The 21372-nt window shown below is 40.8% G+C and overlaps 1 protein-coding gene and 1 pseudogene across 10 annotated transcripts in view; one reads left to right on the top strand and one right to left on the bottom strand.

Moving 5' to 3' along the window:
- Positions 1 to 4369: 4369 nt before the first annotated feature.
- The window catches only part of HECTD1 (HECT domain E3 ubiquitin protein ligase 1), an 88244-nt gene continuing 71241 nt past the window's right edge, over positions 4370 to 21372 (top strand). For all 10 annotated transcript variants that reach the window (XM_070504195.1, XM_070504196.1, XM_014857373.3 and 7 more), the window contains exons 1-2: positions 4370 to 5274; positions 6534 to 6805. In XM_070504195.1, the coding sequence (XP_070360296.1) occupies positions 6666 to 6805 (140 nt within the window). In that variant the 5' untranslated portion in view covers positions 4370 to 5274; positions 6534 to 6665. The remainder of the gene's footprint in view (positions 5275 to 6533; positions 6806 to 21372) is intronic.
- On the bottom strand, positions 13362 to 17210 carry LOC139044549 (small nuclear ribonucleoprotein F pseudogene; annotated as a pseudogene).

Here is a 21372-nt window from a genome sequence, read left to right as displayed (position 1 = left end):
ATCCCACATACCACAACTAGAAGGACCCACAACTAAAATACACAACTATGTACTGGGGGGATGGGGGAGAAAAACGAAAAAAAAAAAAAAAGAAGATTGGCAACAGTTATTAGCTCAGGTGCAAATCTTTTGGAAAAAACATCACAATGAGATACTACGTCACGCCCACCAGGATGACTATAATAAAAAAGATAGATAATAACAAGATAGAACCCTCATACAATGTTGGTGGGGATGTAAATGGTACTGATGCTTTGGAAAACGTTTGGCAGTTCCTCCAAAAGCTCAACTATACAGCTCAACAGTTCCTCTCCTCGGTATATAGCCAAGAGAATTGAAAACATATGTCTACCAAAATATTTGTACACGAATGTTCATAGCAGCATTATTCATAACACCCAAAACTGGAAACAACCCAAATGGCCACAAACTGATGAATAAAGATAAAGTGGTATATCCATACAATGGAATATTATTCAGCCATAAAAAGGAAGGAAGTTTTGACACATGCTACAATATGGATGAAGCTTGAACACATACTGGAGAATGAAAGAAGCCAGGTATAAAAGGCCACATACTATATGATACCATTTGTATGAAATATCCAGAGTAGGAAAATCCACAGAGATAGAAAGTAGATTTGTGATTTCTAGGGACTAGCAGTTGGAGAGAATGTGGAACAACTGCTAATGGGTATGGGGTTTCTTTTTTAGTGTGATGAAAATGTTCTGGAATTAGATAGTGGTAACTGATACACAACTTTGTGCATATACTAAAAGCCACTGAACTATACATGTTAAAATGATGAACTTCATGGTTTGTGAATTATGTTTCAATGAAGCTCTTATTAAAAGTTAATACAGGGGCCGGCCTGGTGGCGCAGCGGTTAAGTGCGCACTTTCCTCTTCGGTGGTCTGGGATTCACCGGTTCAGATCCTGGGTGCGCACATGGCACTGCTTGGCAAGCCATGCTGTGGCAGGCATCCCACATATAAAGTAGAGGAAGATGGGCACGGATGTTGGCTCAGGGCCAGGCTTCCTCAGCAAAAAGAGGACGATTGGCAGCAGATGTTAGCTCATGGCTAATCTCCTTCCTCTTCAAAAAAGTTAATACATACATATATATGATGTATACACATATATATGTATATATAAAGATATATATATATGTATGTATAGATATATGAAGTACAGATCAGAAAATTGAATATAAACCCAAAGAAACTGAATAATAAAAAACTTTGAAATCATATAGTCATGATGATTTTCAAAGAGAAACTAGTACAGATAACATTTCCTTGAAAGCTTGGTGGTTAATTTCCTTGATCAAGACGCTCCCTGCCTTAATCTCTAGAATACCTCAGTATAGCCACACTCCCACATTAATGATACATATATATATAGTCTTCAGGTGTTATCAAGCCATTGGCATATTTACCTAGTAAATCACACAGTATTCCCTGGGCTCCAAATTTATATTAAATTCTGATTTATCTTCCTTGGTCTTACAGACAAGGATTCAGATAATCTATGACAAATGACCTCCAGGGAAGTAAAAGATAATTTTGGTTTTGAATGACCCAGATGGATTTGTCTCCTAAGCAGCTTTACTTGAATAAGCACTCCCCTCTTTACCTCTGCTATGGCAGACACATAATCTCTGAGAGTAGAAGTTTAATCCTCATGGCTGAAGAAAAGCAGCTAGTTTTCCAGGCTCAGCTAATCAAAGCCTGGCCTTCAGGCTTCTTGAGTTACCTGGAAAAAGGGATAAAAACAACGCCTTGAAAAGCACACAAGTTTGGATGGTGATGGGTAGATGAATTTTAGACTTTGGTGATGTAAGAAGTCCAAGAAAATGGGTTGACTTGTTTAACGTCATGTTAGCTTCATATTGTTTAATAATATGAACACAAACTGTAATATATACGATCTTATATATGTTTATATTTACGTCTAGAAAAAAGGCCATAGAAATGTTATCAAAATGTTAATAATAGTCTCGAGGTGGTAGGTGATTATTATTGTTTTTTCTTTTTCCTCTATTGGAATTTTCCATTGGATACTTTTGATACATAAAAAACAATGCCACATAGTTGTGTTATTCATAAGATAATGGTAAGATTTATCTAAGAAATTAATTTATAGTAATGCTTGTTGGTGGGATAAGAGTTTAAATTTAGGGGTCGGCCGGGTGGCGCAATGGTTAAGTTGGCACATTCCGCTTCAGTGGCCCTGGGTTTGCCGGTTGAGATCCTGGGTGCGGACATGGCACCGCTTGGCAAGCCATGCCGTGGTAGGCATCCCACATATAAACTAGAGGAAGATGGACATGGATGTTAGCTCAGGGCTAGTCTTCCTCAGCCAAAAAAAAGAGGAGGATTGCCAGCACATGTCAGCTCAGGGCTAATCTTCATCAAAAAAAAAAAGAGTTTAAATTTAAATGATGAATCTCTTCCTTCTTGATCCTGTGAATTCATCTCAGTGACTGTGTGTACAGTGAAGACCCTTCACGAAAGTGAGGCCTACCACAAATGTTGGCCTATTCCGTTTGCTTCCCCAAGAGGAGTCCTCTTCACACCTCTATGCCTCTCCACATGGGCTTCCTCACAGAGACCTAACAGAGTTGGTCTGGCCAGCTCCAACTCAACATCTGAGATCTAGTTCACATATTTTTTTGAAGCCTTCGAAGACGGCATTACTTCCCTGACGTTCGCAGTGTACCTGACAATATCACGTGATAAGTACCATCACAGAGGCAGACACAGGAAGTGTGTTTACATCTACTCTTCTCTAGACTTTCATAGTTTATTGAAGACGAGGCCTAAGACTTACTGTGCCTGGCACATAGCAATTCTCAATATCCACTGTTCTTAGATTTTGACATTAAGGTGGAATATTAGCACGTAAACATATCCTGGTTTCTTGGGGACAGATTCGTATGGGCAGTTGCCTTCATCTGCATCTTTTGTTTTCTTTGGGGCTTTATTCCTTTCCTTTAACGCTCTTGTTCTGGAATCTCATATTTGAATTTAAGATAATAATGTGATAATAATAAAATCATAATAAAAGTCAGCATCTTCTTGATAAGATTTCTTTTTTTTTGAGGAAGATTAGCCCTGAGCTAACATGGGCCACCAATCCTCCTCTTTTTGCTGAGGAAGACTGGCCCTGAGCTAACATCTGTGCCCATCTTCCTCTACTTTATATGTGGGACACCTGCCACAGCATGGCTTGACAAGTGGTGCGTAGGTCTGTGCCCGGGATCTGAACTAGTGAACCCTGGGTCACCAAGTGGAACGTGTGAACTTAACTGCTGCGCCACTGGGCTTGTCCCCTGACATATCTTTTTAAAAAATATTTTTTAGATTTATTTCTTCTCCATTCTTATTGCCAATAAATAGGCCCTTCCTCCCTCCACCACTGGAAGATTTCAGCAACCTCCCAGCTAATCTCCTTGAATGGTAGCTCCTTTTAGCCACTGTGAACAGTCTTGCCCTAGAAATCTTTCTAAGACATAAATTTTCCAGTCAATGTTCTAGTCCATTGTTACTAGTAACTTGTAGTAACTTGTTACTGCAGCCAAAATTCTGCATTGGGCATTCAAGGCCCTGCTTACTTCAGCTGCTGCCTTCTCTCCCTCTCATTGCTTAATGTGGGTTCTGTGCTTGGGCCACAGGTCCTCTTTCCTTTGTCTCAGAACATATCAGGCTTTGTTTGTATTCTTGCCCCTCCCTTGCAAGGTCGACATTCTACCCATTCTTCAAGGTCCAGAAAGAATGCCACTTCTTCCTTGAAGATTTTCCTGGCAGCTCCAAGTCATATTCATAGCTCCCAAATAATTATGTGACAAGATAGTGGAATCCTTTACCCTTTTCTCTTGACTTGATCTGTTAAAAGGAGACCTAGAGACCATTACCTGCGACAGTGAGACATGTGCCTATAGATATTGGAAGGGCAAATCTGTAATTTCCAAAATACAGGTTCTTCAAGCATATGTAGCAACTCCTCTTATTGCTTAAAGGAACACGTCTCAAATGCTACCACATAATATTCATTTTTGTTTCAAAGATGAAAAAGAGAGAGTACAGTGGCAGTGTCTGGGGCAGGGGTTTACTTATCTCACAAACCAAGGGATTTATTTTTTGATTTAGAAAAAGAAGGTTATCTTCACATTTCTAATTAATTACATCTTACCTATCTCCAAGTACGACCTATAAGCAGGTATGTTGGATTTTCAATTCGTGTGAACTAAAACGTTTGAAGGGAATAACCACGCAAATACTCGAGACCACGACCCACAGACAAGAAGAGCCAAAAGCACACGCAGCGCTGCAGCTTACTGGGGACGCCACTAGGATTCAGGAGCCTCAGTTCTCCCATCCGTACAACGGAGAGAAGACGCGACCATATTGACCGCCGAGGGTTGCGGGGAAAGGTTTTCTTGCTGGCGAGCTGCGGGGCGCTCTGCCTCCCAGGACCGAAGGGAGGCGCTTCTCCTCCCGCGACGCACTTCCGTGCGCAGGCGGGGGAGCAGCGGGGAGGGAGGCAAGCTCGGGCCGGAGCAGGCTCGTCGGGCCGCCGGAGGCTCGGCCGTGCGGGGGACCTGCAGCAGGAGCACGCTGAGTGCGGCGACGCCGCGCCCAACAGCGGAGCGTGCGTGCGCCGGGCTGCGCGGGGCGCCGGCGGCGCGCTCGGATTGACGGCGGGGCGTAGAGGCGCCAGGGCGTCCGAGAGCCAAGCGACAGCTGAGGAGGCGAAGAAGCCCGAGGCCCGGAGGCCAGAGCGCCCCGGCCGGCGCCCCTGCGCTGCTGGCCGACGGGTCTCCGCAGCGCCCCTCGTGGCGGCCGGTGGGGTCGCCGCCCAGGAGCGCCGCTTTGCTCCGCCCCTGCCGCGCTCGCTGCCCTCCGCAGCCTCTCCGCCCGCCCGCCCGCCGGACCCTCCTCCCTTCCCCCGCCCGGATCGCGATGGACGCGGCCTCCCCCCGCCGCCGCCGCCGGCAGCGCCGCGCGGGCCTCTGAGCTGCAGGGCCTGAGGAGCCGCGTGCTGCGGACGGAAAGTGCGCCGGCGGCCGCGGTCGGGGAAACCTCTCGCTTCCCTGTCACCCGGTCCCCGCGGAGGAAGGGGAGGGACGAGACGCGGCTTTTCCTGTGTCGCCTGCCCGGCTCGACCTGCGCGGCCTGCGGCTTCCTGGGAACTCGAGGGCCGCGGCCGGGCCTGGCTCTGCCCGCGGCCTGCTCGGAGCTGGACCGGAGCGGTTTGGGACGACAAGCCCGGGTAAGAGCTTGAGGGAGGGGAAGGCGGGCGCGCCGTGGGCGGTCGGGAGGGCCAGGCCTGGGGGCCGGGATCCGGGATGCCCGGCGGCGGGCCGCGAGCGAGACCCCGGCCCTGGGTGAGGCGGCGGGGCGGCTGCCGCTTCCCCTGCTTATTAGCCTCTTTGTTCCCCTCCCCCGGCCCTGCCCGCGGCGGGGCCTGGTGTGCCCGAGCCCGGGCCCAAGGCGGGCCCCCCTTGCCCTTGAGAGGGTTCGCCTCCCGGCCGGGCCGGAGACGTCCCGCCGGGCCTCGTTGTTCCGGGCGCCGCTCCCGGGAGCCCCGCCGCCCTGCCCGGCGGCCTCCTGTCGGCACGGAGGCTCGCTGCTGCTCCTCCAGAACTTCCCCTCCTCCCAGACCCCGGGAGCCAACTTAGCGGGCTTGGGCTGGGAAACAGGGCGCGGGGCTCGGCTGGGCCCGGAGTGTTGGGTCGTCCCCGCTGGTCGCCGCCGTTGGGTGCCCACCGGGACCCGCCGCTGGGGTCACACACCTGCAGCTGGGTTCCGCGGCACCCAAAGCTGTCCTCGCGTCAGGGCGCTTCCGAGCTTTTGTAAGGACTTGCCTGGTGGGGCTGCTTCTCTGTTTTGCCTTTTTTCATAATCAGCTGCCCCGTTCTGTGGGGATGGGGAAAGAGGGCCGTAGATTGGCCTGTATTCTGATCCGTACCGTGTTAGTCCCTTGCATTTGCTTTTTAAACTTTTAAGGACAGTTGTCGAGACTGCCAAAATTCCTAACCAAGTCTTTATTCATTGATAGATCTGGTATCTAATTATCGTTCGTATTTGGACCTGTTAAGTATAGCAGTAAGTGAATTACGAAGTCAGCAGAATTTGTCAATTTGAAAGCAGCAACTTAATTTGGAGGAGGATTGGATCAAAGTGCCTAGAGTTTCCTCAGAATACTGAATCTGACCCTTATCTGAAGATCAGTTTGGGGAGGAGGAGGAGGGGAAGAAGTTTGCTGGAAAAAAACATTTAGTAAGGTGTTCTTTGCCTCTTGGCACAGAAGTTGGTGATAGCAGTAGTGGGATCCGAAGCTTGTTTGCCTGTTTGACGAAGACTGCTCTGGTTTCCAGTTAAGCAGCAATCTAATCAGCTTATACTCTTGTGCAAAACTGTTTTTTATTTAGTATGATAGGTGAACGTTAAACCTGAGGAATAGGGAAAGTTGAAGAACTGCTTTAAGGAGTCTAGCCAAACATACTTATGAGTCTTTTCTAATTCTAGGAGGACACCACGAAAATTTGGTTCTGGCTGATGTGAAAGAAAATTTTTTAAACCCAAGCTGATCAGTCCTGGACATTTAAAGGACTTTTTACTTTACTTTTTTAATTTAAGCAAAGAGGCTTTTAAAAAACCATGGCAGATGTGGATCCAGATACATTGCTGGAATGGCTACAGATGGGACAGGGAGATGAAAGGGACATGCAACTAATAGCCCTTGAACAGCTATGCATGCTGCTTTTGATGTCTGACAACGTGGATCGTTGTTTTGAAACGTAAGTACATCCCCTCATCATCTTCCTTTGGGGTTGCTGTTAGTGACGTGTCTTTTCAACCATTTGCTGACTTCAGTTTGTGAGGAATTTTCTCTGGTGAGTTTTGAAACTATCCTTTTTAAAAGTTTCTGCAGTTATGCATTTAAAACTTTTCTGAGAAATAAAACCTAGTGGGTGAAGTAACTCCAGTAATGATAGTTGTGATGTCACAAATACATGTTTGTTGAATGAATAGGAATTAGTAGCGAATACTAATTTTAATCCATAGCTTGGTTGATTCATTTTCAAAATACTTTTGAACTGGGAAAATATAAATACTTACCTTCTTTAAAGGTAGCTATTTCTGTACCAAGGAATTGACTTGAAATTGACATGAAATGAGATGAATAAGATGATAGGGGCAGCCTGTGGCAGTGGTTAAGGTCACATGCTCGACTTTGGTGGCCCAGGGTTTCGCTGGTTTGGATCCTGGGCTCGGACCTAGCACCACTCATCAAGCCGTGCTGAGGTAGTGTCCCACATAGCTCAACTAGAAGGACCCGCAACTAAAATATACATCTATGTGTTGGGGGCTTTAGGGAGAAGAAGGAAAAATAAATTAAAAAGAAAATACAGATGATCATAGACTTAGGTTTACAACTGCTTATTTCTTCCTTGGTGTCATATATGACATGGTACTTTTGCTAAATCATTCGTTTGTAAATTTCAGTTTGGAGGGTATAAATTGGATGTTACCCAGATGGAATAGTAGAAACAGATTTTGAAGTTTGGAGAGTTTAAATGATTTTATTCAGAGGTTATAATGTAGAATTTGTGCAAAAATGTAAAACAGAATTCATCACTGGATTGGCTGTTAATGCTCTGTTTTTCCTCTTATGTGAAACTTGCCCTGTTTGGTTCACCCTTCTTCTGAATGCTCAACACGTTTGGTTTTTACTGTTTATTTTATATTTGTATTTCTGATTTTGAATTCCAATAATAAGTAAGTGAAAACTCAGATGTTTCTGTGTTTGTTTTAATGCCATTTTAAGGTAATTAGTAGAAAATGCTTGAGATGTTGACATAAAATTTGGTATAATTATCTTAATTTCTTTGAGGTGGGACTAAAGGCTGCATTACTCACTAAATTAAGTTATTTTTAATTGTCTTCATTTTTGAATGAATAATTAATGAAGATGAGTTGATAAATAATAAATAATTCTTAGTTGTAAATCCCATTAAAACAGTACTGTAATGATAAAAATCCTTATAAACGGAGTTTCCAAATCACAGTCTGTTAGTGTCCCGTTTATTTCAACTAGTTTTGTTATTGACAAACTTTCAGTACATAATAATTTAGTCCCCCCATTGACACTTGTTTAGCAGGATTTGTAGGAAAGTGAGGTAGATTTTTGAGTATTCATAGATTTCATTCGAGGGTCTTCATTGACCTGAGAATTACTTTGGGTATTTTAAAAAGTAAGTCATACTTGCCAGTCAAATCAGCAGTCATTTCATATCTTCTATTAAGTACTGACAGTAGAGGTGTTTGTAATGGCATTAAAAAAAGTGTTACCATGTTAAAACAATTTTAAAGGAAATTTTAAAATGTAAAACTCATCCCTATGTAAAGTCCTACCATGCTAACATAATTGTTGTTCTTTCCATTTTCCCTTCCAGGCTTTATTCATATTTGATATAATGTAATTTAAAGAAAGATGAAGTTAAAGTCAGATGTGATTTATTTTTACGTACTCAGTGAAGATACACGAGTATTTCAAATTGGAATGGTTAGCCCTATTTCATGTAGCATACTAGTAATTTGTCTATCAAAAATAGATGTTTGGTTAAATTTGACAATTTTTTTTAAAACCTTAGTTTGCTCTCTTCAATCTTCAGCCAGATTTTCTTCTTTTTTTTTTCTTTGAGGAAGATTAGCCCTGAGCTAACTGCTGCCAATCCTCTTCTTTTTGCTGAGGAAGACTGGCCCTGAGCTAACATCCATGCCCATCTTCCTCCACTTTATATGTGGGACACCTACCACAGCATGGCTTTCCAAGCGGTGCCATGTCTGCACCCAGGATCTGAACCGGCGAACCCCAGGCCGCCAAGGCAGAATGTGTGCACTTAACCGCTGTGCAACTGGGCCGGCCCCTTCAGCCAGATTTTCTTGTTGTCACAAGGAAAATTGTCTACCAGAGAGGTAGCATGATGAGGTGGAAAGAATCTGATGTGGCGTCAGAGCCCTGGGTTCACATTCTTGGTTTCCTACATGTAATTTAGCCTCTGGGAGCCTTACTTTCAACCCCTGTAAAATGGCGGTAATCTTATTTCTGGTAGGCTCTTTGTGAGGATTAAAAGAAAGAATTTATGTGAAAAGTGTTTTGAGTAAAGTGGGCTACTTACTAATGTCATTATTATTAAATATCTAATTTTGAATTGTATTTTGGGACTTTATTTCATGAAACTGTCATAGATTTTGGAGAGTCTTTTTAAATTCTTTGAAACAGTCAACAAATAAGGCAGAGGAAAAACAAGATGATGAGCGTATTTTGAATATTGGTGAAAATCTCCTATACAAACTTGATTTCATATGATAGTAGCAAGTAGTTCTCAGTTATGTCGAAGAAAGCAAAAAATGTCTATATGTTTTTACCTGATTAGCTTGTGTTAATAGTTGTGTCTGTTTACTTAGGAAGGGCAGATGGTATGGTAGAAATAATGGCCTTTGAAATGGAATAGATTTGGGTTCAGGTTTTTGTGAAGATTAAATGGGGTAATACATGTGAAATGCCTAGCATAGTTCTTTCCACATAAGAGTTAAGCATTTCTTTTACTTTAACTTAGTATTGTACATGGCTCCCCATTTTTTTTGTACCAGTTTTGACAGTCTTTTTGAAATTAAGGAATATATGTTTTCTGTGAAGCTGCAATGCTTCTTACCTAATGCCCAAACTTATCATTGATAATGCTCTAGAAAGCAAAATTCAAGTTCAAGCTTAGTTTTTGCTTTCATCTGTGATGTGTCATTGAGTTAAACTTAATATATTATAAATTTAATATGAGTTAAATTTAAAGAGTTATATAAATGAGTACTTTTGAAATCACATCAAGATAGATGATGATTGTGCATATTTTTATAAGTGGGTAAATCCTAGACAGTTGTAGATCCTGCTGTTAAGTCTTCAGATAATGTAATTTAAACGTTATGTCTTCTGGGAAGAATCTAAGATCTCCCTAGAAGATCTAGAAAATGGAATATCATGGGTAGTGCTTTGAGGTACTGGAAGACTCTATTTAAAAAGTAATCATTTTACTTCATTATGAGGGCACAAAAGAATATACAATAAAATGTAAGTCTCCCTTTCCTGTCTCCTGGCTAATCAGTCCTCCTCTCCAGAGGCAACCACCATTAATCATTTTCCTGGTGTATCCTTCAGGAGATGTCCCAAGGAAGACTGTCTAGAGTCTGGATTCCAAAGTTGTTTTTTTTTAAAGATTTTATTTTTCCTTTTTCTCCCAAAGCCCCCCCCCCCCAGTACATAGTTGTGTATTTTTAGTTGTGGGTCCTTCTAGTTGTGGCATGTGGGATGCCACCTCAGCATGGCCTGATGAGCGGTACCATGTCTGCGCCCAGGATCCGAACCGGCAAAACCCTGGGCCACCGAAGCAGAGAGCCCAAACTTACCCTGGGCCACCGAAGCGGAGAGCCCGAACTTAACCGCTCGGCCACCGGGCCGGCCCCCAGAGTTGTTGAACAGTGGTGAAAACCTCCCGTTGCATATTTATGATAAAAGAAAAAATACCTACAACAGTAACAAGGCTTTTAAGCTTTTAAATTGTCTTCCTACTTTATGTTAGGTGTTAGAGACACAGTGATGACTAAAACAATACAGTCTCTGCCCGTATGGTGCCTAGGAATCTAATAGGGAAGACAGATATTAAATAATTATAAAAGTAAAGTTGTGGTTACAAGCTTTGTTAAGTGCCATGAAGGAAAAGTTCAGGGTGCTAAGACAGCATATAGCAGGGACATGACCTAGAGGGGTAGGGATGGTCAGAGTGGCCTTTTTTGAGGAAGTGGTTTTTCCTAGAGATATGAAGGATGAGTAAGAATTTATGAGAAGTATGAGGAGGTGGGATACGAAGGGTGTTCAAAGGGAAGGCAGTGTGTGAAGAATTTCAAGTGGGCAAGCATGGCGTGATTGAGGAACTTGGAGAAATCTAGTGTGACTGGGGCAAGGAAGGGTTGCTGGAGAGAGCTGTGTTGAAGACGGGCAAGATCAGATGGAGTGTTTCGTATATGCTGAGTAAAGATTTTGTTTATATCTCAAGAGCAATGGTCAGGCACTGAAGTGCTGTAAAGGAGTGAGTGATGTGATTCAAGTTGTCTTTTACAAATACTCCTTTAGGGGCCTGCCCGGTGGTGCAGTGCTTAAGTGCTCACGTTCCGCTTCGGCAGCCCGGGCTTTGCCAGTTTGGCGTCCCACATGTAAAGTAGAGGAAGATGGGCATGGATGTTAGCTCAGGGCCAGTCTTCCTCAGCAAAAAGAGGAGGATTGGCAGCAGTTAGCTCAGGGCTAATCTTCCTCAAAAGAAAAAAATACTGCTTTACCTGCTGTATGGAGAATAGAAGGGTGGAGAAGACAGAAAGAATGAATGCTTGTGGACTTGGTAGGTTATAATCCAGATAGAGAGGGTTGTTGTAATAAAAGTAGAAAGAAGTAGATACATTTGAGGTAGATTCAGGAGGTAAAATAGGCAGAATTTGTTGAATGATTGGATATGAGAGGGTGAGAAAGGAAGAGGTAATGATGGATGACTCAGGTTACAATGAATGATGATGCCATTCAGTGACAGAGAACACAGGAAAAGGACCATGTTTTGAGGAGCTGAGATCATGAGTTTAGATTTGGCTGGATTCTTACATCTGCTTTTGAATTCAGTCTGTTGCATTATGTTGTTTTGATTGAAGTGTATGAAAAGAAATCATCCTCCATAGATGTAGCTGGAAAAGGGAGGAAGGTTGTGATAATTTACATAATTATGGGCATTCTTCTTTGATACCATACCAAAACTGGACAAGTGATAGTTTCTTCAGGGTTAGTTATAGTGTGGGTTCTGAAATCATCTCAATGAACTTTTTGTTTTCTGTTACATTAAAATCTGTTGGTCTGTCTTGTACTTTGAGTGGATTTTTTTTTATTGACTTCTTAATAGTTTCATCATTGTGACATTTCAGTTGTATGTTATTTCTTGTCCATCTACCATATATGTACTTCCCTTCGCCCCCTGTGCCCACCCTCATGCCCCTTCCCCTGGTAACCACTGAGCTGTTTTCTTTGTCCATATGTTTGTTTATATTCCACATATGAGTGAAATCATATGGTGTTTGTCTTTCTCAATCTGACTTATTTCGCTTAGCATAATACCCTCTAGGTCCATCCATGTTGTTGCAAATGGGATGGATTTTGTCTTTTTTTTATGGCTGAGTAGTATTCCATTGTGTATATATATACACCACATCTTTATCCAATCATCCATCGATGGGCGCTTGGATTGCTTCCATGTCTTGGTTATTGTGAATAGTGCTGCAGTGAACATAGGGGTGCATATGTTACTTTGGGTTGTTGATTTCAAGTTGTTTGGGTTGAGTGGATTTTTTTATCCATGTTTAAGTTTGTAAAATCATGCACTGGTCATGTGAAAAATACTGGTCTACTGAGTTATACGGATATTTCAAACGTTGACGTATATCATTCTCCAGTGTCACAAACTCACATTTGTTAATATGACTACTGATCTCATCAGAAAAGTCTTTAAATGTTGGGAGGCTGTCAAGCTCATGGTGGCAGATAAAAGTTTTCCAAAATTGTAATTTTTGCTTGGAAGCCTGAATGTTATCATTGGCAACAAATACTGTCCGTTGTTTTCCTTGAAGTGGAAGGCTTACTTGGTTAATTTTTGAGAAAATGTTTGCCAAATATCCAAGTCTGAATAACCACCGTTTGTCTGAAGTTCTTTCAAATAAAAATGGTGTTGCATGAAAAAAGCAGCTAGTTCAGCTGTCCAACAGTTGTACAAGTACTTTTCCTTGACACAACCATCATTCTTCCGTATGCAGAAATGCATTATGCCTACTTCCCATTTCCTTAAGTAGAATATTAAAAAGATGTATATTCAAGGGTTGAGATTTAATAAAATTAATAATTTTTTTCTTCATCAAGGTTATTCTGTGGTGAAACTGGCTTGTTTTTTTTTCCATGCTAGAGCTTGGCAGTGAAGAATTCAATTACTCGTAGTGCCGTTTAGTGCGGCTGCCACCTTGATTCATGCTGAAGCACCAGCAGTTTTGTCCGCCATTGCTTTTGCATCATTAGTGCACATGTCAACACAGGGAAGAAAGTGATTCAAGAAGAGAAAGGACAATTGTGTTCAGTCCTGGTCAGAGGTCAAGTAGGGTGAAGACTAAAAGGTTTCCATTGGATTTAGCAACATTCTCAAGGTCATTGATCTTTTTTTTTTTTTTTGAGGAAGATTAGCCCTGAGCTAACATCTGCCACCAATCCTCCTCTTTTTGCTGAGGAAGACTGGCCCTAAGCTAACATCCTGCCCATCTTCCTCTACGTTTTTTTCCCCCAAGTTGAAAAACAAACATCTTTATTGTCTAGAAATATATATTAAAAAATTCCCCACAAAACATGCTATTCTCTCATTTCCCCATCTTCTTCCTCTTCTTCAACACCCCTGATATAGAGGACATTATCACACCTTATTAAAACTTCACCCAGATGTCCAGACAATGCTCCATCTATGTATTCTTCGTGTTTGGAAGCTGCGTGTTCATATAGCCATCTAGAGATACCAGGTAGTCTTTGTACTCCATTCCTCACTTAAGTTTCACCATTACTGGCTTTCCTGTTAATCCATTGAGGAAAGGTTTGGGATTGAGGGGCAAACTCATCGCGCCCACAGGCAAATGCTGCAGGCCACTCGCCGCCAACCCAGCTGTCGTCTGTCCCTTGTGAGTCTTCTTCTTCTCTTATCTGTGGGATGCCTGCCACAGCATGGCTTGCCAAGCAGTGCCATGTCCGCACCCGGGATCTGAACTGGCAAACCGTGGGCCGCTGAAGCGGAACATGCGCACTTAACCGCTGCACCGCCAGGCTGGCCCCAAGGTCGTTGATCTTAATGAGAGCTGAGTGCAGTGATGGTGAGGGGGGCAGATTGGAATGGGTTGAGGAGTAAGTAGGACATGAAGAAATGGAGACAGGGAGTGTGGAAAACTTTTTTGAGAAGTTGGATTGGAATGAGGGTGCTTTTTCTTTTAAAGGCAGAGACAAGAGAGAATGGATAATCCATAGCATAAGGATTCTGAGAAACTGGGAGAGAATTGGCTCTTGTCAAGAGCAGTGCTTTGTCTCATTCAGTTGGTCTGGTGTGGTGTCTGATACTTTGCGTTCCTAATGTGCTCTCAGATAATGCTGAAGCTGTTGGTCAGAAAATCCTATGTTGAGTAGCAAAGCTCTGATCCACTGGTGGAGAGAGAAGTTTTAGGTAGGTCTGTTCCTTGCCATAATACAGCGATAGTGGGGACATGAGGTGCAGATGTTGTAGGTTTGATGGTAAAAAGTTGAAGGGATTGTCTGTCTGATGATTTCTCCCCGAAGTAGATTAGAAACAATGATAATATCTAGAATGGGTGTGGGGAAATGAGTATGCTCCTGTAGTGCTAGTAGCTTCGTAACAGGTATCCCTGCCTTTAGCCTAACTGTATCCAGATTTATAGTCTTAAAGTGCTTTTTATGGTCTGTTTTTTCCAGTTGTATTGAGGTATAATTGACTATACTCTTAAAATAGTGATTTGATTGTACCACTCCCTTTTACAAAATCTTTTTGGTCCTTTACCTAATAGATAAAATTTAAATGCCTTCAGAAACCTCTTCTCATTCTTGCACATGCATACTACTACTTTGGTTTTTCCATTGCTAAGCCTAGTGCCTGGCAAACAATAGCTAATATCCAGATATTGAACAAATTGAGGAAATTCTTTATATTGTGCCCATTTTCAGCTTATGCCTAAAATGCCTATAGGAAGTATTTCTGGAGTCGTGAAACTGGTTGGGAAGTATGCAGGAGGAGTTGCATCGTATTCTCTGTAGTAGAAACAGTTTTCCCCTGTTCCCTTGCGCTAACGCACCTGTCTTTCCCGTACTGACTCCTGTTTTCTCCTACCCTATGAGGGAGTAAAAGGGAAGTGAAATTACTCTTCTCTGATCAGCACTGCAGCTGATTCTTCCCTGGATAGAGAATGTTCTTTGCATCAAATACGTATAATCCTGCAAAGTTCAATAAGTGAGCAAATGTGTATGTGCTGCTTTTCAGTGGACAGCAGAGAAAAATACTGGAAGATGAGAAACATTCTCTGTCAAAGTTCTTAACCTTGGGCTCTCGGTGGCCCATAGATAATGAGCTTCAGTGAGCTTTCCTTAAGCTTACCAAAGTGTTTGTCACCTTAAAAATGTAAAAAACAAAACACTCTTCCAGTTTATAGCAGTATATCTGTATACTTTGCGTACTTGTTGCCTGTGTCCTTAGACCTTTGAGTTCCACAGAGCCCAGTACTGCTTACTCATCTTTGTATCCTAGCCCCAACACCTGCACAGTACTTAGCACAAAAAGGCATTCAGTAGATACTTGTTGAATGGATTTCAGTAAAGTTTGTGTGTATTTTATTTGTAGCTATATTTTTTGGAGAAAAGCAAGTCTGCATATTGGATTTGACTTCTTTTTCTTTGAGAGGGAAGGCCCTAATTTTCAACTGCTCTGCTAGGATTTATTTCTTCTTAAGCAATACAGAGAGAGTCAAGGCTAGGAGCAGGGGCAAAAATGGAATAAAAGATGAAATGGATCAAAAGATATTATTTATTATCTTCAAGAAACAGAATTTATTAATCTTTTATAGTTAAATTATGTTTTAGTTTTTTTTAATAAAGGAAGTGGTCAATTTACAGACTGTATTCAGTAAAATATCACCACTGTAGGTAACTTCCTTTGATTTAAAAAAAAAAAGTTAAATTTCTTTATATTGTAAATCTTCTGAAATTTTGGCCCAAGTCCTAATGGTATAGTCTGGAAGAAGCATATGGTAGTTATAGTATAGAAACTATTAGAGTTTTCAAGGTAAAGTCATTCTCTTTGGAACCTCATGAAACTTTTTTTGTTCTTGTTTTGAGTTGCTTATCTCGGCTTCCATCAAGGAAAGATTTTGATGTCGTTGCAGGTAGCATTTTGGGAACCATTGCTTAAATTTGGATTTATCTGAAGACTGGTCTTAATCTCATTTATGTGGTTTACTAGTCTGACAGTAGATCTTTGTAGACTGAGTGATCTTAAAGTTTCCTAATTAGGCTACCTTTTGGTCTATAAATTGATTTTACGGTATAGTTCTGGGTTTAATATATAAAAATAATTTCTACCTGTAATGTAAGATTTAAATATTTAGCAAGTATAAAATTTTGAATAACTCTTTAATTGTAATGTGTATAAAATTCTGTGCTGTAAGGTGTATACTTTTAGCACTATTCAGGGAGGGCAGTGATTATTATATGCATATTTAATTTTTTTCTTAAATTTATTTAAATTATATATGGTGAAGTTTGAGTTTTGACAAATGCAGAGTCATGTAACTACAACCACAATGGAAATTCAGAGGAGTTCCGTCACCCCAAAACGTTCCCTAGAGCTGTCCCTTTGAGGTTAAAGCTTCTCCCCCAACCCCAGTGCCTGGCAGTCAGTGGTCTTTTCTCTGTTGCTATAGTTTTGACTATTCCAGAATGTCATGTAAATGGAGTCATGTGTGAAGTGTGTAGCCTTTTGAGTCTGGCTTCTTCTGTGTAGTATATTGTATTTGAGAGTCATCTATGTTGCTGTGTGTATAATAGTTCCTTCCTGTTAATTGCTGAGTAATATTCCATTTTATGGATGTACCAAAGATGGTTTATCGTTCACCTCTTGAAGGACATTTGGATTTTTCTGGTTTTGGTGATTATGACCAAAGTTACTATAAATATTAGCATACAGATTTCTGTGTATATGTGGGTTTTCATTTCTTCTGAAATTCTTAGACATAAATCTGACCAGATGTAGAAATTGACAAACTGATTTCAAATTCTTGATGGAAATGCAAAGGACCTAGACTAGCCAGAACAACTTTGATAAAGAATAAAGTTGGGGCCCGCCCCGTGACCAAGTGGTTAAGTTCATATGCTCTGCTGTGGCGGCGCAGGGTTTCACCAGTTCGGATCCTGGGAGTGGAGATGGCACTGCTCGTCAGGCGACGTTGAGGTGGCGTCCCACATGCTACAACTAGAAGGACCTGCAACTAAGATATACAACTATATACGGGGGAGATATGGGGAGATAAAGCAGGAAAAAAAAAAAAGATTGGCAACAGTTGTTAGCTCAGGTGCCAATCTTTAAAAAAAAAAAGAATAAAGTTGGAGGACTAATGCAATTGTATTCCAGTTCTTATTATACAGCCACAGTAATCAAAACAGTGAGGTGTTGATGTAAAGATAGATAGATCAGTGAAATGGAATAGAGAGTTCAGAAATAGACTCACACATACATGGGCATCTTATTTCAGCAAAGGGGAAAAGGCAGTCCAATGGGAAAAGGATAGTTTTTTTTATAGTGCTGAAACAATTGGGTATCCATATGCAAAAAAAAAAATTAACTTTAATTCATACCCCACACCATATACAAAAATAAACTCAAAATCAATCATAGACCTAAACATAAAACCTACAACTATAAAACTTCTAGAAAAAAAAATAGGAGAAATCCTTTGTGACCCTAGGTTAGGCAAATATTTCTTAAACAAACACTAAAAGCACAATCTGTAAGAGAGTAAATTGATATGTTTGAAGATTTTTATTACTAATTCAGTTTCTGTAATAGAGGACTGGTCAGGTTGCTTAATTCTTCTTGAGTGAATTTTAATAGTATGTCTTTCAAGGAGTCGGTGTATTTCATATAAGTTAAGATTTATGGACATAGAGCTGTTTGCAGAATACCTTTTTATCCTTCGGATGTTTCTACAGTCTGTAGTGATAATTTGCCTTTTCATCCTGATATTGGTAATTTTTATCTTTTATCAATCTGGCTAGAGATTTATGAGTTTTATTACTCTTTTCAAAGAACCAGCTTTTGGTTTCATTTATTTTCTCTTTTTCTGTTTCCAGTTTTATTGATTTCTGGTCTTTATTATTTCCTTACTTCTGAGTTAGTTTGGGGTTTGATTTGCTGTTTTTTCCTAGTTTCTTCGGTGGAAGCTGAGGTCACTGATTTGAGATCTTTTCTAGTATTATCATTTAAGACTATAAATTTCTCTTTTCTGCTTTAGTTGATGTTGTATATTTATTTTCATTTGGTTAAAAATATTTTAAAATTTTCTTGGAAACTTTCTTTTTTACCCTTGGGTTTTTTAGAAGTGTGTTGCTTAATTTCCAAATATTTGAGGACTTTTCAGATATTTTTGTGTTACTATTATAGTCAGAGAACATACTTTATACATTATTTTAGTTATTTTGAATTTAAGATTTGTTTATCGCCCACAATATGACCTATTTTTGGTGAATGGTCCACATGCACTTGAGAAGAATGTGTATTCTGCTGTTGTGGGTGGAATGTTTTACAACTGTCAAATTAGGTCAAGTTGATTGATAATGTTGTTCAGTCTATATTCTTGTTGAGTTACTGAGTGAGGTGTTAAAGTCTCCAAGTATCATTGTAGGTTTATCTATTTATCTTCAGTCCTCTCAGTTTTTGCTTTGTGTATTTTGAAGCCCTGTTAAGTACCTTTAGGACTGCAAGATTTTCTTGGTGAATTGACCCTTTTGTCATTATGTAGTGTCCCTCTTTATCTTTGGTAATTTTCCTTGTTCTAAAGTTTACTTTGTCTGATATAAATACAGCCACTCTTTCTTTTTCAAAAGAAAGCTTTTTGGGTTTGTTTGGTATATGTTTTTATTTTTAACCAATCTGTATCATTGTATGTAACATGGGTTTCTTGTAGACAGTATATGGTTGGCTTGTGTTTTTTTTAAATCCAACCTGACAGTATCTGTTTTTAATTGGTGAGTTTAGACCATTTACATTTGGTGTAATTTTTGGATTTCTGAATATATGTTTAACATTTTATTATTTGGGTTTTTTGTTTCTCTGTTTTCTCTCTCCTGCCTTTTGATTTACTTGAGTATTTTGTAGCTTTCTATTTTAATTTTTCTATTGGTTTTTTGTCTATGTCTGTTTGTATGTTTTAGTGGTTTCTCTAGGGATTACAGTTAACTTCAAGAGTTCATGTTTTACCATTTAAAGTAAAATGAAGAAGTTTTACAACCATATAGGTCCCTTTAAATACTCCCTTCACGTTATAGTTGTCATATGTGTTAAATCAACATTGAAAATCTCAAGGTACACTGATAGAATTTTTGCTTTCAGCTGTCAGTTCAATAGGAGAAAAATAATCCTTTTATTTACCCAGATATTTATTATTTCTGTTGCTCTTTCTTCATTCCTGAAGTTCCATCTATCTCTGGTATCATTTTCTTTCATCCTGAAGAACTTTAGCATTTCTTTTAGGGGAAGTCTGCTGGTGATGAAGTCTCTAAATCTGAGAATGTCTTTATTTTACTTTTATTCTGTGAAGATGTTTTTGCTGGATAGAATTCGGGGTGACCGTTCTTTTCAGTATTTTAAAGATATTTCACTGTCTTCTGGCTGTTATGGTTTCTGATGAGAAATCTGCATTCTGTCTAATCTATTTTTGTGTTGTTTTTCAGCTCTTGCTGCTTTCAAGATTTTTTTTCTTAACCTTTGATCTTTTTGCAGTTTAATTATGATTTGTCTGTGCATGGTTAGCTTTGAATTTGTGTTATTTGAGGGGTTTTGTTTGTTTGTTTGTTTGTTTTGGTGAGGAAGATTGGCTCTGAGCTAACGTCTGTTGCCATTCTTCCTCTTTTGGCTTGAGAAAGATTGTCACTGAGCTAAAATCTGTGGCAGTCTGCCTCTGTTTTATGTGGGATACCACCACAGTGTGGCTTGACAAGCAGTGCTAGGTCCGTGCCCAGACTCTGAACCTGTGAACCCTGGACCGCTGTAGCAGAGCACGTGAACTTAACCACTACACCAGTGGACCGGCCCCTGTCTTATTTGAGGTTTGCTGAGCTTCTTGAATCTGCTCGTCTTTCACTGAATTTGGGAAGTTTCTTCTTCAAATCTATTTTCTGTACCAATTTTTTTCTCTTTTCCTTCTGGGATTCCCATGGCATAAATGTTACACTTTTTGATATGTTCCTTCAGGTCCCTAAGAGTCTGTGTCACCCCCCTCCTCCTGCCCCAAGTCTTTTTACTCTGTGTTCTTCAGATTGGATAATTTTATTGATCTGTCTTCAGTTTCACTGACTATCTGTCGTATTCATTCTTCTCTTGAACCCATCCAGGGAGTTTTTTCCCCCTACAAACTGTATGTTTCATTTCTAAAATTTTCATTTGATTCTTCTTCATACTTTCAGTTTCTCTGTTGAAAATTTTTGTTTCCAGTCATTTCAAGAATGTTCACATTTACCTCATGGAATATAGTTATAATAGCTGATGTAGAATTTTCTCTGATAATTTCAACATCTGGTTGTCTCAGGCTTACATCTGTTGACTGTCTTTTTTTCTTGAGTTGGATAGATCGGATTGTACTAATTCTTTGTATTTCAAGTTATTTTGGATTTCTAACCTAAATGTTTAGAATATTACATTGTGAGACTCTTGGTTTTATAAAAATCTTCTGGAGAATGTTGATTCTGTTGTTTTGTTTTGGCATGCAGTCCACCTGGTTAGATTTAAACGGCAGTTCTGTCTTGCCCTCTGTGGGTGGTGGTTCCACCCACGCGTCAGTGGTTTCAAAGCCTTTCTTCTTTGGGTCTATGCTGTGTCACTCAGTTTAGTCTGGGACTTGGTGATGAATTATGTCATAGTTCAGTTGTCAGTCTTTGCTGTTCTTTAGTTCCATCCTCCACATGTGCAGTTTGTAGGTGAGCCTGGGACTTGTGTCAGGGATTTTTTTTCTAGCTCTTTCCTCTCAGAGGTTTCCTCCATGTCTTTTGGCTTCCAGGAGCCCTTTTTACTAGTGTTCTAGCTAGGAAGCTGGAGCTGTCTTGAAGTTTTAGACACACTTCCTCTCACCCTCTACCCATCTTCCCCCTTGTGCTGTCATACACTTTCTGGGACTGGAACTGCCCTTGAGGTGAAAGTAGTGAGAGAAAAGAGAGAAGAAAATAACAGGATTCCTCTCATGCTCTTCTGATCACAGGGCCTCCTTTTCTTAGTCCCCAGTTCTCCCTGGGCCTTAGATGCTCGTCCACCTCCATTGCACTGTGCGTGTGTTACTCAGGGTGTAGTCTGGGACTTACACCTGGGGCTGGCCTTGGGGCCAGGCTGGGAGGAAAGAAACCCAGGAATTTCTCCTCATACCCTCTGGCTCACAGAGGCCCCTTTTCTATGTCCCCTCAGAGCTTTTCTTGTGTGCTTCTGCT

Source organism: Equus asinus, chromosome 2 (genome assembly GCF_041296235.1).
Source record: "Equus asinus isolate D_3611 breed Donkey chromosome 2, EquAss-T2T_v2, whole genome shotgun sequence".
NCBI lineage: Eukaryota > Metazoa > Chordata > Mammalia > Perissodactyla > Equidae > Equus > Equus asinus.
The sequence above is the reverse complement of the archived record's forward strand: the minus strand, read 5'-3'. Positions and strand labels throughout refer to the sequence as shown.